The sequence below is a fragment of the Podarcis tiliguerta genome (genome assembly GCF_965153285.1).
Source record: "Podarcis tiliguerta genome assembly, chromosome: 7".
In the NCBI taxonomy this organism is placed as follows: Eukaryota; Metazoa; Chordata; class Lepidosauria; order Squamata; family Lacertidae; genus Podarcis; species Podarcis tiliguerta.
In genome coordinates this window covers 6,653,502-6,668,781 of record NC_139540.1, presented here as the reverse complement: position 1 = coordinate 6,668,781, position 15,280 = coordinate 6,653,502, and the positions used below count along the sequence as shown (strand labels likewise).

The 15,280-nt window shown below is 44.6% G+C and overlaps 1 protein-coding gene across 4 annotated transcripts in view; it reads right to left on the bottom strand.

The window, feature by feature from the left end:
- Nucleotides 1-15,022, bottom strand: part of AGO2 (argonaute RISC catalytic component 2) — a 53,599-nt gene extending 38,577 nt beyond the window's left edge. For all 4 annotated transcript variants that reach the window (XR_014513744.1, XR_014513745.1, XM_083450511.1 and 1 more), the window contains exon 1: nt 13,950-15,022. Coding sequence is in view for 2 of the 4 variants with exons in the window: in XM_083450511.1 (XP_083306637.1) it covers nt 13,950-13,992 (43 nt within the window). In the remaining 2 variants the exon portion in view is untranslated. The remainder of the gene's footprint in view (nt 1-13,949) is intronic.
- Nucleotides 15,023-15,280: the final 258 nt, after the last annotated feature.

Here is a 15,280-nt window from a genome sequence, read left to right as displayed (position 1 = left end):
CAGGAAATAGAACTGATTTTAAAGTGTGCAGGTAAAAAAAGGATCCACCGATGTCACTATAACATCAGGTGATTGACAGGTGGGTGTCTCCGCCCATTTGTCAGGCTTGGCCCACAAGAGTTGGGGGAGGGAGGAGATAATGATTTGGCCTACTAGCCTGATCCAGTTTCCCACCCTTTGTCTAATACCTACACAACACCAAAAGCAATCACAACACACAACTGTACTATTAAGTAGTTATTTATTACCATATCCTACTGTACTTCCTATACAGTGTTTATATTCTCTTGAGTACAGCAGAATACCTCCCCTAGCACTTGCCGATCAGAAGGTCGGTGGTTCAAATCCCCACAACGGGGTGAGCTCCCGTTGCTTGGTCCCTGCTCCTGCCAACCTAGAAGTTCGAAAGCACATCAAAGTGCAAGTAGATAAATAGGTACCGCTCCAGCAGGAAGGTAAACAGTGTTTCCGTGCGCTGCTCTGGTTCGCCAGAAGCGGCTTAGTCATGCTGGCCACGTGACCCAGAAGCTGTACGTCGGCTCCCTTGGCCAATAAAGCGAGATGCGCGCTGCAACCTCAGAGTCGGTCACGACTGGACCTAATGGTCAGGGATCCCTTTACCTTTACTGTACTTCCTATACAGTGTTTATATTCTCCTGAGTACAGCAGAATACTTCCCTTTCTAGAATAAATAATAGTGGGTTTTTCCTTGAAATAAGTAACTACTAGTTTTTTTATTACATCTATCTCCATCTCCACTATTTTCTAAATCTCATGTCATGGGGACATGCATAGCCTTGGTAACAGGGAAGAGAACTGGCACTGTGCTTTATCTATTTGTTAATCTCAAGCTTTTCTCAAGGAGAGCAAATGGAAAATGTTTTTCAAGACAAAACTAAGGAGCATTTGCCCATAGCTACATAAAAGTGCTTTACTTTATTTCTTTTTTGAATCACGTCCCATGAAACACCCTAAAGCGATTAACAACAAAAATGTAGATTTAAAAAACAACAAAAAAGCTGGATTGTTCCATTAGAATCTTACAACAATATTAGAGAAAATGTTGTCTAGATGCACAAAAGTTTTTGAATGTCATGAGAAAACTCTTGATTAATGCCTGGTACAATCAGTAATTAATTCTGTAACTGTAACAATTGTTTTGCAAATGAAGGCTGAGTCTTTCAAATAACAATACCAACTTCAACAGCTCTGCTCACACAGAGAAAGGACTTCAAGTGTGTATGATACTACTGATCTCTCTCTCACACACACAAACACTTTTACCGTACATCCGCAGCCCCCTCTCAAATACATAGCCATAACTTCCTTTTTTGATAATGTGAAAGTATTTTAGTAGGAAGGAGAACGGCCAAACAAGTCAAATGGAAGTGTGGTCATTTTGGTTCCAGTTCACTGGATAAGCCCCAAGATGAATGTATTATGATCAATTATGCTGGCAATATTGTTTAATAATATATATATTATTCCCATTTAAATTACCAGTGGATGGTGCTTTTAGTGCTGTTTAGAGAAATAATTGCTCCCTCTCTTGCTCTTGAAACTAGCAATGTAGTCTGATAGCTTTAATACACAAAGATCCTCATTCATTTGGAACCTAAATGTGTCAAATGACTAAAATTGCTGTTTTTGTTATTAATTTGCTCTTTCGGTTGGAAAAAAATAGCACGATATACTTTTACATACAATTTAAATAATTCATAATCTTCAGCTGCCATAACTTTATTTCTGTTCACTTCATTCTGCTACTGTAGCTCCATCTGCATTTACATTTTACATTAATTGGTCATTATTTCAGTCATCCTAGCTTCAGCAACCGTACTGTGAAATTAAAGTTTTTATGAAGATAAAAAGCTTTGACAAAATAAAACATATTAAATGTATCTCTGTACATATAAAAGTTCCTGGTGTTATACACCTCAAATAAGCTGGAGTTACTGTAAAGAAAGGTAAGTTTTAGTTTTCAAAGTTTTTCTGCAGAGTATCATATAGAGTCAGCCCTCTAACATTCTTCTGTTTCAAGCTGATAGACAAAGGTGGAGATATAGCGTGAAATGTTCAGTCCAAGATAAGAAGCACTTCCAATATACTGGCAACTTTTAAGACATCCTTAAAGCTGAGTAAAACTGGCCTTGGTAGACCTTGGTGTTCCAAAAATATTATTAAAATCTGTTGTGCTGTACTTGTAAGACATGATACAAAGCAATCCTACACTTACACTGCCACCATGACACCAGCAGAATGGTCATTATAGAGTCAATATGCCACACAAAGATATTCTCAAGCCATCCCTGAAAACTCTGCTGGTGCCCACCCATCAGGGACAGTGCACATAAAAATGTTCATAGGCCACAGAGGAAGCTGATGAACTTAAAGCAAAGGAAACAGACATAGAATAGAATCATAGAATCACAGAGTTGGAAGAGACCACAAGGGCCATCGAGTCCAACCCCCTGCCAAGCAGGAAACACCATCAGAGCACTCCTGACATATGGTTGTCAAGCCTCTGCTTAAAGACCTCCAAAGAAGGAGACTCCACCACACTCCTTGGCAGCAAATTCCACTGTCGAACAGCTCTTACTTACTGTCAGGAAGTTCTTCCTAATGTTTAGGTGGAATCTTCTTTCTTGTAGTTTGGATCCATTGCTCCGTGTCCGCTTCTCTGGAGCAGCAGAAAACAACCTTTCTCCCTCCTCTAGGTGACATCCTTTTATATATTTGAGCATGGCTATCATATCACCCCTTAACCTCCTCTTCTCCAGGCTAAACATGCCCAGCTCCCTTAGCCGTTCCTCATAAGGCATCGTTTCCAGGCCTTTGACCATTTTGGTTGCCCTCCTCTGGACACGTTCCAGTTTGTCAGTGTCCTTCTTGAACTGTGGTGCCCAGAACTGGACACAGTACTCCAGGTGAGGTCTGACCAGAGCAGAATACAGTGGCTCTATTACTTCCCTTGATCTAGATGCTATACTCCTATTGATGCAGCCCAGAATTGCATTGGCTTTTTTAGCTGCCGCGTCACACTGTTGGCTCATGTCAAGTTTGTGGTCAACCAAGACTCCTAGATCCTTTTCACATGTACTGCTCTCAAGCCAGGTGTCACCCATCTTTTGTGCCTCTCATTTTTCATTTCTCCAGCACTGTCTCACCACACTTACAACACTCAAGTTGGTGTGGCAACATCCCCCTACTTTATCAGCCCCAGTGGCACAGCCAGCAATGACCCTGCTATTGCCAGTTCCCAAGCACCTTGGCAGCTCAAATCTCTTCATGCTGCTCACAATCACTGTTTTATGAACACAACGAAGGAGAGGAAAGGGAACCCAGACAACACAGCACGCAAACGATACCAGCCATCATTCCTGACTGTGCCACTGGGGCCAAAAGAAGAGAAGAGTTTGGATTTGGTATCCCGCTTTATCACTACCCGAAGGAGTCTCAAAGCGGCTAACATTCTCTTTTCCCTTCCTCCACCCCAAAACAAATACTCTGTGAGGTGAGTGGGGCTGAAAGACTTCAAAGAAGTGTGACTGGCCCAAGGTCACCCAGCAGCTGCATGTGGAGGAGCGGGGAATCGAACCCGGTTCCCCAGATTACGAGTCTACTGCTCTTGACCACTACACCACACTGGCTCTCAGTGTGAATGAAGGGGGTGTTGTGGCAACCTTTAGCAATATATGTGCAGCTGAGGCAAATCTGTGTGAAAGGGGCATATTCCTGCTATCATGAGTTCATCAGATCCCTGTACAGGCAGCCCCGACTAGCACAGTTCAACAACACGCTGCAAGTGTTTCTGAAGACTACCCTAGTGCATTTGGGGATCTTCCTCCCCCCCAAAAAGCTCAACAACTTTGGTCAATCCAGTGGATAGATCACTGCCAGGTTTTGTTTTGTTTTTTAGTGGGAGTAGATCGCAGTCTCTTGGGAGTTGGACATGCTAGTTCAACAGCAATCTTAACTCTGAAGGGCTGCTTGCAGTCTGTATACAATACTGAGGTACGTGGACCTGTCATACGACTTTCTATAAGGCAGCTGGCTTGTTTTAAGGCAGTACAAATCACAGGAAAATTAAAAATATTCCTTCTGCTCAAAGAAAACTTGCATATTACGGAGTCAGACACGCTAAAGCTTTCCATATAAGAATTTATTTATACACAGACAACTAGATGTCAGTGAGAAGAGTTCTAGCCTAGGCTTCTCCCTAATCTGCTAGTTTCCCATGGCCTTCTCTATACATATCCCTGCAGCCTGAAGCAATACAGTGTGGCAATAATTTTATTGCCTCCTCTGCTGTATGTGTGAACTAGGCCTAAAATGTCTTAAATTATTCAAGCTTTGTTTTAGCTTCACAGAGAGAAGACGCCAAATAAATCTAAGTGGATCGATCAACAGGAAAATGCTGCAGTCAGATGTCATATTATGTCAACAAGAGCATTCATTGAAACAGCCATTTTTGTTTCTATAAACCAGGGGTGGAAAACCTGTGGCTCTCCAGATGTTTCTGAGAATACAACTCCCATCGTTCCTGACCACTGGTCATGCTGGCTGGGGCTAATTGGGCCTGAGAGCTCAATAACATCTGAAAGCCACATGTTCATCCCCTCTGCTATAAACAATTATGATATCAGACACATGTGTTCAAACTAGCATTTGCCATCCAGAAAAGAATATGGATTGGATTCAAACTAAGTTTAGTTAAACTTCAGTCCTAATGAAATCAGTGGGGCAAATTAGCCATGACATAACTGAAGTCAGTTGAATTCAATAGAGAGTAAGTGGTTGGATCTAGATTTAGTTCCAAAGATGGTACTCAAACTACAGAAATACATCAACAATTTAAATATCTATCCTAACTACATGGAACAGCTTGCTTTTTAGAAAAATACTGAGGCTGGCAATTAGTTTTCCCACCCTTTGCAAGATTTTAAGAGAGAAATAGATGGTGTTTTAGTAATCTCTTTGTCTTTGTTAGACGGAGTAGCGCAAAAACAAGCTGTTGGGATCAGCCTCCAATCAAAAAGTGGAAACATCCAAAACCTGGGAGAAGCATGTACACATCTCCCCACATGCAACCAGGAGCCAGAAGTGATAAGTGACATCAAAAGCAGCCCAGGTGAGCAAACCCCACCCTGCGTAGGACTCCAACATCTGGCTGCTTTCATTTCATCCAAGACCTGCCATGGCCCAGAGACTGGAACAGCAGAGTGGCAGCTGGAACAGCTGAGGACGGGACAGTGGACTGTATACACCTTTTCCTCCCCCTTTACTGTGCCTCTTGCATCTGCTGCCAGAAGCTGCAAGAGAAATCAACAGCTGCCTGAGTAAGGAAGGCCAACACAGTGAGGAACTAACCTGATGACTGAGCTACTGTATATGAAATGCATTGAAAGCTGCCTTCACAACTTTGGTTAAAGATTGGGGTATAAATATCTCTATGCACATGGAAATGTATCTATCTATCTATCTAAGTTACAACTTTGTATATTATACAGCTTTTTATATTTTACAAAGTAATACTGAAAACCCAATTAATCTAGAGCTTTAACCTCATCCACCTTTATCAATCTGCTGGTAAGGGCCAACACACCATTTAAAACCCGACCTTCAAATAGTATAGTATAGATGTCTTAATGTATTCTTTTCTTTTCCGGTTTTAATGTGTATGTATGTGTATTCTCTTTTTCTTTTTGTAATTTCCTTTGGGTTGTCTGTGGCAAAAAAGCAATTAATAAATTGAAGAAGAAGAATCTCATTTTTTTTTTAAAAGTGTCATTTTTATTATAATTGTTGACATTTAAGTGGCATATACCGTATTTTTTGCTCTATAGGACGCACTTTTCCCCCTCCAAAAATTAAGGGGAAATGTGTGTGCGTCCTATGGAGTGAATTCAGGCTCCTTGGCTTCGGCGATAGCAACTGCTGCACTCCGGAGGCTTTGGGTTCCTTTTGCTGAAGCTGGGAGAGCAAGACTCTCCTGGCTTCAGCAAAGAGGGAGAGCTGCACAGCGCCCCTTCAGCCAAGCGGGAGGAGAAATGGAAGGGGCTCCATTTCTCCTGCTGCTTCACTGAAGGGGCACTGAGCAGACGGGGGGGGGGATTTTTTTTCCTTGTTCTCCCCTACTAAAACAAGGTGCGTCCTATGGTCGGGTGCGTCCTATAGAGCGAAAAATACGGTAAATAAATTGCTTTCATTTTTTAAGTGGTCATTAAATAATTTTTATATTTGCAGTACAAGCAGAGCTTGTGTGGGGGCTATATTTTTGTAGTGGCTCCCCATTTGTGGAGTGCTCTCCCCAGGGAGGCTTGCCTAGCACCTTCATTACATATATTTAAGTGCCAGGCTGAAACATTCCTCTTCTCCCAGGCTTTTGCCAAATTAAACAATCTATGGCCTTAAACCCTCTGTGTGTGAGAGTGTGTGTGTGTGTAAAGGTTACCATTTTGTTACTATGGTGTGTATTTTTGTGTTGTTACATTGTGAACCACCCCGTGATCCTTGGAAGAAAGGTGGTATGGAAGTTTAATTAAGAATAATTTCCACTCAACTAAGCTAGGGGTAGGGAACCCCTGTGGACCAGATCTAACCCACAGCCTAACCTGATCCAGCTTGCCGCCACAGGAGGGTACCTGTGAGTGGTTCTTTGCTTTTCATGCAGAGCAGTGGGGTGGCTACATGTTCCCTCAGCTGGCACTAGCTGGAGGGAGGGAGGAACAGAACAAGCAAGTGCCATAGGAGGAAAGCAGAAAACTTCCTTCACTTTAAGGCACCCAAGGGAAACTGAGGTAAAGTGTGGAGAAGAGGAGGTTAAGCGGTGATATGATAGCCATGTTCAAATATATAAAAGGATGTCATATAGAGGAGGGAGAAAGGTTGTTTTCTGCTGCTCCAGAGAAGCGGACACGGAGCAATGGATCCAAACTACAAGAAAGAAGATTCCACCTAAACATTAGGAAGAACTTCCTGACAGTAAGAGCTGTTCGACAGTGGAATTTGCTGCCAAGGAGTGTGGTGGAGTCTCCTTCTTTGGAGGTCTTTAAGCAGAGGCTTGACAACCATATGTCAGGAGTGCTCTGATGGTGTTCCTGCTTGGCAGGGGGTTGCACTCGATGGCCCTTGTGGTCTCTTCCAACTCTATGATTCTATGATTCTAAGTGTAACTTTTTGCCACACTTTAGGAGACACTGGAGTCTGACTCTCAACTCATGCAACTAACACAGGGGTCAGCAAACTTTTTCAGCAGGGAATCGGTCCAGTGTCCCTCAGACCTTGTGGGGGGCCGGACTATATTGGGGGGGGGTGAACGAATTCCTATGCCCCACAAATAACCCAGAGATGCATTTTAAATAAAAGCACATATTCTACTCATGTAAAAATACACTGATTCCCGGACCGTCCGCAGGCCAGATTTGGAAGTCGATTGGGCCAGATTCGGGCCCCAGGCCTTAGTTTGCCTACCCATGAACTAACAGTACACATCAATGGGTTGAGGGAATGGAAGGAAAGAGAAGGGGTGGGGGTTATCCATCTATATGTGGCTCTGCTTCCATCCACTGGGTTGTGGAGCTGTCATACAGTGGTGCAGCACATAGTTTGTATGCAAAAGGTCCCAAACTCAATGCATAGCATCTCCATGTAGAAGCCCTGTCTGAAATCCTGGAGAGCCGCTGCCAGTCAATTTTGACAGCGTTGAGCTATGACCATCACTGGTCCAACATGGTGTAAGGTAAAGTATAAGACGGCACCCTAGGTTACACTGTCAGTGCCAGCCCTGCCCAATATTGGCTTCAACTCCTTCCCCACACTGAATCTTCCCACTTCTCAAGGACCTAAGTAAAAAAAAGTTACCCATCCCTGACCTAAGACACCAGCCTAAGTAATTATTTGAACCAAGACTATGTACTGATGGAGAACATTTAGGGGGAAATGGCAGGAGATATTTCTTTCATGTGATTTGGGTGTATTGCATTGTTTTAACGTGGCACAAAAATCTACCAGTTCTCTCCAACTATAATTCAGGCAAGACACAGAAGTAAAAAAGTGCACTTTTTAAACAGAATCAAACTCTCAGCATGTAAACTACTGAAAACCATTTCTCAGATTTCTTTTAAATCTTTACGGAAGAAAAAATGTGACACACACAATTTCAAGCTTCTACAGCATGTGCATATATTAAGCTTATTTCCAAATTAAACTTTTAATTACACAAAACCAAGAACACACAAGTAAACACGCTTTACTGGATTTCAACCCAGCCACCACTTCAAAACACACATTTCTCTCTCACACACCATTTAATGGGTTGTTAACTGCTGTACTGTAACAAAAGGCATTGTGTAAAAAATTAATGCAGATGATACTTTATGGTAAGCAACTTCCACAAAGTTCGGCTTCAGTTCTGGAGAACTCAAAACCTTATGCTCAAAGGCAATTGATTCAATAAAAAGGTACTATGTAAAATATTTCAGATCTTGCCTGCTACAAGTTAGGATTTAAGTCCTGAAAACATAAAACAAGCATATTGGGTAGAATGTAAAGTCATGTAGTTGTTGAATTCCTCATCTAGGAATTATATTTGGGCTTCCATTGTAACTTGCTGGGACATTTCCCCCTAAGAGGATAAGGGCGGTACTTCTGGATAATATCAAGAATTCTTCAAATTCTGCATCCTGTTTCAGACAGTGGTCAAGCAAATGCTTCTGAGAAGCACATAGCAAAGGGATGAAAGCAATAGCCCTCCTGTGCTGCTGCCCCACGGCAGCTAACATTCAGCAGTCTCTGAACCCGGAAGGGCTAGATGCCTGCTAATCCAAAAATAACTAACAGTGTTATGTCTCAATAAAGATGGACAAAATGAAGAATTAGTTTACCACTCACTAAACACAATTATGCTGGGCCCATTGCATGTATGCTACTGGGAAGCACCTGTGCCATGAAGAACGAATATGAAGGGGAAATACTTTCAGGCAGTACAATCAACCTTGCCTAGTATCAGAATAACTTGGGCAGGCTGATTCTGAAAATTACCTATGCATTACACTTCACTTATTCCTATTACTGTTAAACATTAATTCAGTGACAACAGCATGCAAACTACTATATAGCTGATCAGAAGAAACACAATTCCTTTCCAGAAGCCTTGCAATCCACATTAGGCAGGCAAGACAGTATTCATTTATTCAATACGATACGATACAATACAATACGATCTCTTTATTGTCATTGTCCCTTGCGGAACAATGAAATTGAAAAACTACTAAAAACTACATAAAACTACCACAAAACTACATAAAACTACATAAAAACTACATAAAACATTCAAAAACCCCTAAAAACTCTAAAACATCATTTTAAAATACACTATACTACAGAGACCCCTTATTTAGAACCAGAATTGCGTTTAGAACCAGAATTGCATTAGCGTAGAAACTGTTTTTCAGGCGGCTAGTCCTGGCCTTTATAACCCTATACCTTCTTCCAGAAGGCAGAAGCTGAAAGCGATCATTTCCGGGGTGCGTACTATCATGTGCTATCTCTGCCGCTTTCTTATGGCACCTGGCAGCATAGATTTGATCAAAGGTGGGAAGAGTGCACCCAATAATTCTCTCTGCAGTCTTTACAACCCTGGATTTATATCCCACCTTTCTCCCAATCAGGGGTGAAGAAGAGATACAGGACTGGTGTGAGATGGAAGTGTCAACTGAGATACTGGTCAGATCCCACTGTATGTATCTGAACACTATTAAAGACAGCAGGGAGGGCAAAGTCACTACTGCTGTGTTTACACTTTACAACTCTATGGGCAATGTCAGATGACTTCCAGGCATTAAAAATAAATCTAACATTTTACACCTGCAGTACAATCAGTGGTAGAAACTGAGCTATGAAAGCTAGGAGCTAAATGGCACCTTAAACTTAGGTTATGGGTGCAACAACGGAATGTTTAGGTGCACTTTTTAAATAAAAAGAATACAAAGTTGAAAATGAATAAACTGCAGCTAAAATATTATGTTCATTTTTCACATGATCTAGTCCTTCCCCTGTCCACACCCTAATATTCTTAAGAGGGTATCTTCTCCAATCTACAGAGAGTAGCTGGAAGTGGGGAGGCAGAAAAAGGTCCTCCTTTCCTCCCACTCTGCAGTTTTAATCTGAAATCTTAGGTGTAGTACTGCACCCTGAGCTCAGAAACTGCTCGTGCTAATGAAATTCCCTGTCGCAAAATGTACCTAGAGCAATGGGTGTTTTGAACACTGGGTACAATACACCCTACCCCCCAACACACACATACATGATGGAGTATTTTTACTAAGGACAGGCAGGGAGCTGGATGTTTTTAAATCAGCAATGCTGGAGAAGTGGGGTATGCGGCTAAGAACTGCTGCCAGAAAAGAAAAGTTGCTTTGCTCATGTTTGCCACCTATTTTTAAAGGGCAAGATAAGTTTTTAACTTTGCATGACGGACTGGTAGGTGCTGCAGAAACATGCTCAGCCTCTGCAGAATGTTGTAAGAAGCAAAGCAAACTTCTACAATTTTCACAAAACAGCACACACATTTCAGGAGGGGAGACATACTCCTCATTAGAAATAGTGCCAACAGCATCCAAGGAGCATCCACAGAATTAAAAACTTGGCACAGCTAGAGCACACCCTTGATTGACTAATAGCTATGTTTTCCTAGCAACAAGCATCAGGTTTGAGAGCAGAGGAAAATGCAACTTCCTCACAACAGAAGCAGTTATTAGATGGGGAATATCTGATCTGATCTGATGCAATAACTATACAACTTACTGTACTTTTAACATGCTACCTGTCTGGAAGCCCCAGGTAACATGCCTTAAGTGAGATGCCCAGGAACATCTCAAATACAGTGGTACCTCGGTTAAAGAACAGCCCTGTTTACGAACTATTCAGTTTAAGAACTCCGCAAAACCGGAAGTAGTGTCCCAGACTGCGAACTTTACCTCGGTCTAAAGAACGGAAGCCGAACAGTGGAAGGGCACCGGCGGCAGGAGGCCTCATTAGGGAAAGTGCCCCTCGGTTTAAGAATGGTTTTGGTTTAAGAACGGACTTCCAGAACGGTTTAAGTTCATAAATCAAGATACCACTGTATGCTGATTCAACAAGGAGAGTAAGAAAACAAAAAGTGATTTTAGACCGGATAAACTCTGTGAAACCCTAGCTAGTAATATGTTTAAAGGGCCGCCAGAGATGTTAAACTGTTTAAATTGCTAATTTTTGACTATATGGAATATATAAAAACAAGAAAACAATGGAACCGCAACTGAGCTCAGTACACTTCATTGATCCAACACATCATGAGAGGTCAACCTGTAGCAAAGGGAGCTAGTTTGTTGCAAACATATCCAGGAGCAGCACATCTTCAGACTCCCAAGCTGTTTGTCTTTATGCTTGCTTTCTGTTCAGTACAAAAGGCATGGATGCAACATGCGAGCTGTTGTGGCACTATTTTTTGGACCAAACTTGTGGCACACTTGCCAGACAAGTTTACCAGCACTTCCATACGTTCTTATTTTGGGCAGTTGTTTCAACAAGACAAATATTTGGTACAGAAGGAATAAACAAAATCCCTAATTTCACCTGTTCAGCTTTGATGCTGTGCACAACAGAATGTAACTTGCACAACACGCACAAATTATACAGTATAGTAATGACAGTGCCCATCAGTACACAGAGATATTTCCAGTTCGGTCCAGCAGTGAAAATGTTCTCAATCTGAGGGTTGCACTCTATATTATGAGAAGGGGCACAAAAATTGTCAGGTCACTCTGACAACCAAAAATGGACCCCTAACCCAAGGGGGTTATCTTCCTCCCTATTCTGGCAGGTTTTGGATCCAGAAGGGATACTACATGGACATAATGAGAATGGGGTGATGGTGGCGGTTACCCCATATTGGTAAACTTGGAAGTGTGAGTAAACTTGTAACCATACCTGGGCACTGAAACAGAAGCGCAACATTTGGTGTGCAGTCGGCAGCAAGATGCTATGAAGACATATGAGAAATAGGGTGTGCATATATGTGTCAGTGTGCACTATATTATTGTGTTTATATCCCATCCTTCCTCCAAGAAGCTCAGTGCAGCATACGTAACATCCCACTGCTCAGAAGTGTAAGAACCTGTATTGTGTAGTGGTTAGCGTGGGCCCAGGATTCAAATCCCCATGCAGCCATAAGACTCACCAAGTGATCTTGGCCCAGTAACTATTGTCTTAACCTAACCTACCATACAAAACAGCTGTAAAGGTAACGTGGAGCTGAAGAACCACGTACATCACCTTGGGTGCCTGAAGGAAAGGCAGGATATAAATATAATGCATAAATATCGGTAAGCAAGGATGAATGGCCCAAGGTTGGTCAGCTTCATGCCTGAGTGGGGATTTGAACCTGTGTCTCCCTAATCCAGCACATCACACTAACCCAAATGCATATATGCATTTGCGCACACACACATGTAACAGTATGTGTGTGTATGCACATACACAAAAACATAATTTATAATGTATATAGTGATATACAGACACACACACACACATATTCCCACAAGTATCTTGATGGTCACTGTGAGAACAGGATGCTGGACTAGATGAGCCACCAGCCTGATCCAGCAGGGCTCTTCTTATGCTTTGTATATATGTGTGCATAAATAGAATCATAGAATTGTAGAGTTGCAAGGGATCCCAGTGTCATCTAGTCCAACCCACTGCAATGCAGGAATAAAAGGTGGGCATTATATATGTGGTGCTACATACGCACTCAAAAATAAAGTGGTTCTGTTTTAGCACCAGTGGGCCTCTTGGATGGTAGTAGTAGTAGATTGAACTCTTTTCACATCCAGCCCAACTCCTGCCACCATCTCCCCTACCTAGACCCTGTCTGCCCCCATCACCCACCCCATCTTTTTGGCAATGCCCGTTGTCCGGCTTCACTCTCTTAAAACTGCAAACTGGCCGGGGGTCCCCCCCCCTTACAACAGAGAAAGGCAACCACAACACGGCGAGGGCAGCCACTGCCAAAACACAAAGGAGGCAAGCCATACAAAACACACACAGGCGCCCCCTTAATTTATTTATTTTTCCACTTCCCTCTCCCCCCCCCCACTCCGCGCAGCCGGGGGCCCTGATGCTTCGCGACCACCCAACACGCCCCCCACACCAGGGGGTCTCTCTCAGGCGGCGCTGTCGCGAGGCTGCCCATCCCTCACTCGCAACCGGTCTATGGGGGGGGGGGTTGTGCGCGTGCTTTTCACTTTAAAAAATCAATTGCGGGGAAAAGGATGGGGGGGAGGGACCCGAACTGCAAGTCTGTGTACAAGTGGTTTTTATTACTTTTAAAAAAATTTTAAGGAGCCTCGGGAAGCGCAGCGCCTCCTTCGCCCCCTCCCCCCCCCACCGACTCCACAGCTGAGGTAAAAAAAGCGGGCAAGAGGAGCCTTAAAAAAAAAAACCTCTTCTCCCTCGACCCGCAACCGACACCCTCCCGCTGCTGCCGCCCTCCTCCTCCTCTTTCCGGGTCTCGCCCAGGCAGCTGGCGGCGGCGGAGGAGGAGGAGAGCCGGCAGCGAGGGAAGGAGGCCGGGCGGCTGAGGCGAGACCGCCGGCGGCCGCGCTGAGGGAAACGTACCGAGCGCCCCCTCACAGAGCCCGGCCGCGCGAGAGGGAGCGCGCGCACCTCCCTCCCTCTCCCCCCCTCCCTCCCGAGAGACCGTTGGCGGCGCCTCGTGCGCCTCCTTCGCTGGTGCTACTGCTTCTCCTCTCTCTTTTCTCCTCACAAACCCGGTTCCCGCCTCAGCGCTGCCCACCCATTTAATATTTTTTGTGGGGGGGGGGGAGAAGAGAGAGAAGCGCCGCCTTTCTCTCCGTTCCCTCGTGGAACTGGCGGGGTTTGGGGGATAGAAGCGGCAGCTCACTCACCGGGTCCCGCGGCGACGGGGGCCGCTCCCCCCGCCGTGTACATGGCGGCGGCCCTCGGGCGGGCGGCGTGGCGCCCTTTTCTTCTTCTTCTTCTATGAGGAGAGCGGCGGCGGCGGGCGGGGAGGGGGGAGGCGAGGCGGCAGGGGAAATAATAATAATGGTGACGATGATAATGAAATAAAAATAAAGCCCGCCTTCTCCTCCTCTTCTTCTTCCTCTTCCTCCTCCTTCGTCGGCTGGAGCTCCGCTGCCGAGGCCCCCCCGCCAAACTCCGGCGCCAGGCGCGGTGATGGTGGCTTTGCTGAGGGCGGAGGGAGCCGAGCTGAGGCGAGGCGGGCAGGGCCCGAGAGGAGGAGCCGGCGGAGGAGGCCGCGGCGGAGGGCGGAGCCGGCGGAGGCCGCGGACGAGGTGGGAGAGGAGGAGAAGGAGGCCGCGGCGGCGGCGGCGAAGCCAGACGCTCCGCCCCGTCAGGCGCCGGCCCTCCTCCGCTCCCGGCTTTCGTTTCCTCCCCTCACGCAGCAGCGGTGGCGGCCCCGTTGCCTCAGATGCCCTCGTCGCACCGTGTGCCTCGCCGCCTCACGTAGCACTTTTAAACTTAAAAAAACCCACACACAAGCCAAAATCCTTTTTTTCCCCCAAGAAGACCGGGCGCTGGAATGTTTTTGAAGCGAGAAACAAGAAGAGAGCATGAGGGGAAGGGGTTTTTTTGCGTGCGCGCGCGTACTTTTTAAAATCACCTCACACTTTCGGGTTCGACAAAGATGGTCAAAAAGCCCCACAGAGACTCCAGCTCAGTGGTTCTCAAACTTTTTTTCTCTCCCTCTGAGCTACGCTTTCGGAATAAAAATGTGCTCGCGCCACGGTAATTTTTTTCATTGACAAGAAAGTAAAACGGAAAGGAGCGACACACAGCAGTGCTTGAATTAGGACATAAAACACCACTGCTTTGTAATACGGCCACGAGACATCCAGAAAATATAAAACGATGCGGCTACTTAAGAGCATTCCCAAAATATAATATTGATTGTCCTTGAACCTTCCCGCCACACCACGGTGTTGCACAGCACCCTTTGACAACCTTTGAGGGTGGGGAGAGACCCTAAATGGCAGCAGTTCAGCAATGTCACATCCAGAAAGCCACTATATAGTAACCTAGTTTTCAGACATGACATAAGCTCTTCTTGCTGGGAGTTAAAGAAACGAAGATGTTGAAGAGAAAAAAAGTTGTTGCTGGTGATAAATATCAAATGATGGTGAGAACTGAAGGCAGATACTACAATCCAGTCCAACTATGCCCATTTACAAAATACTTTTTTTTGGCACCTGTTTCT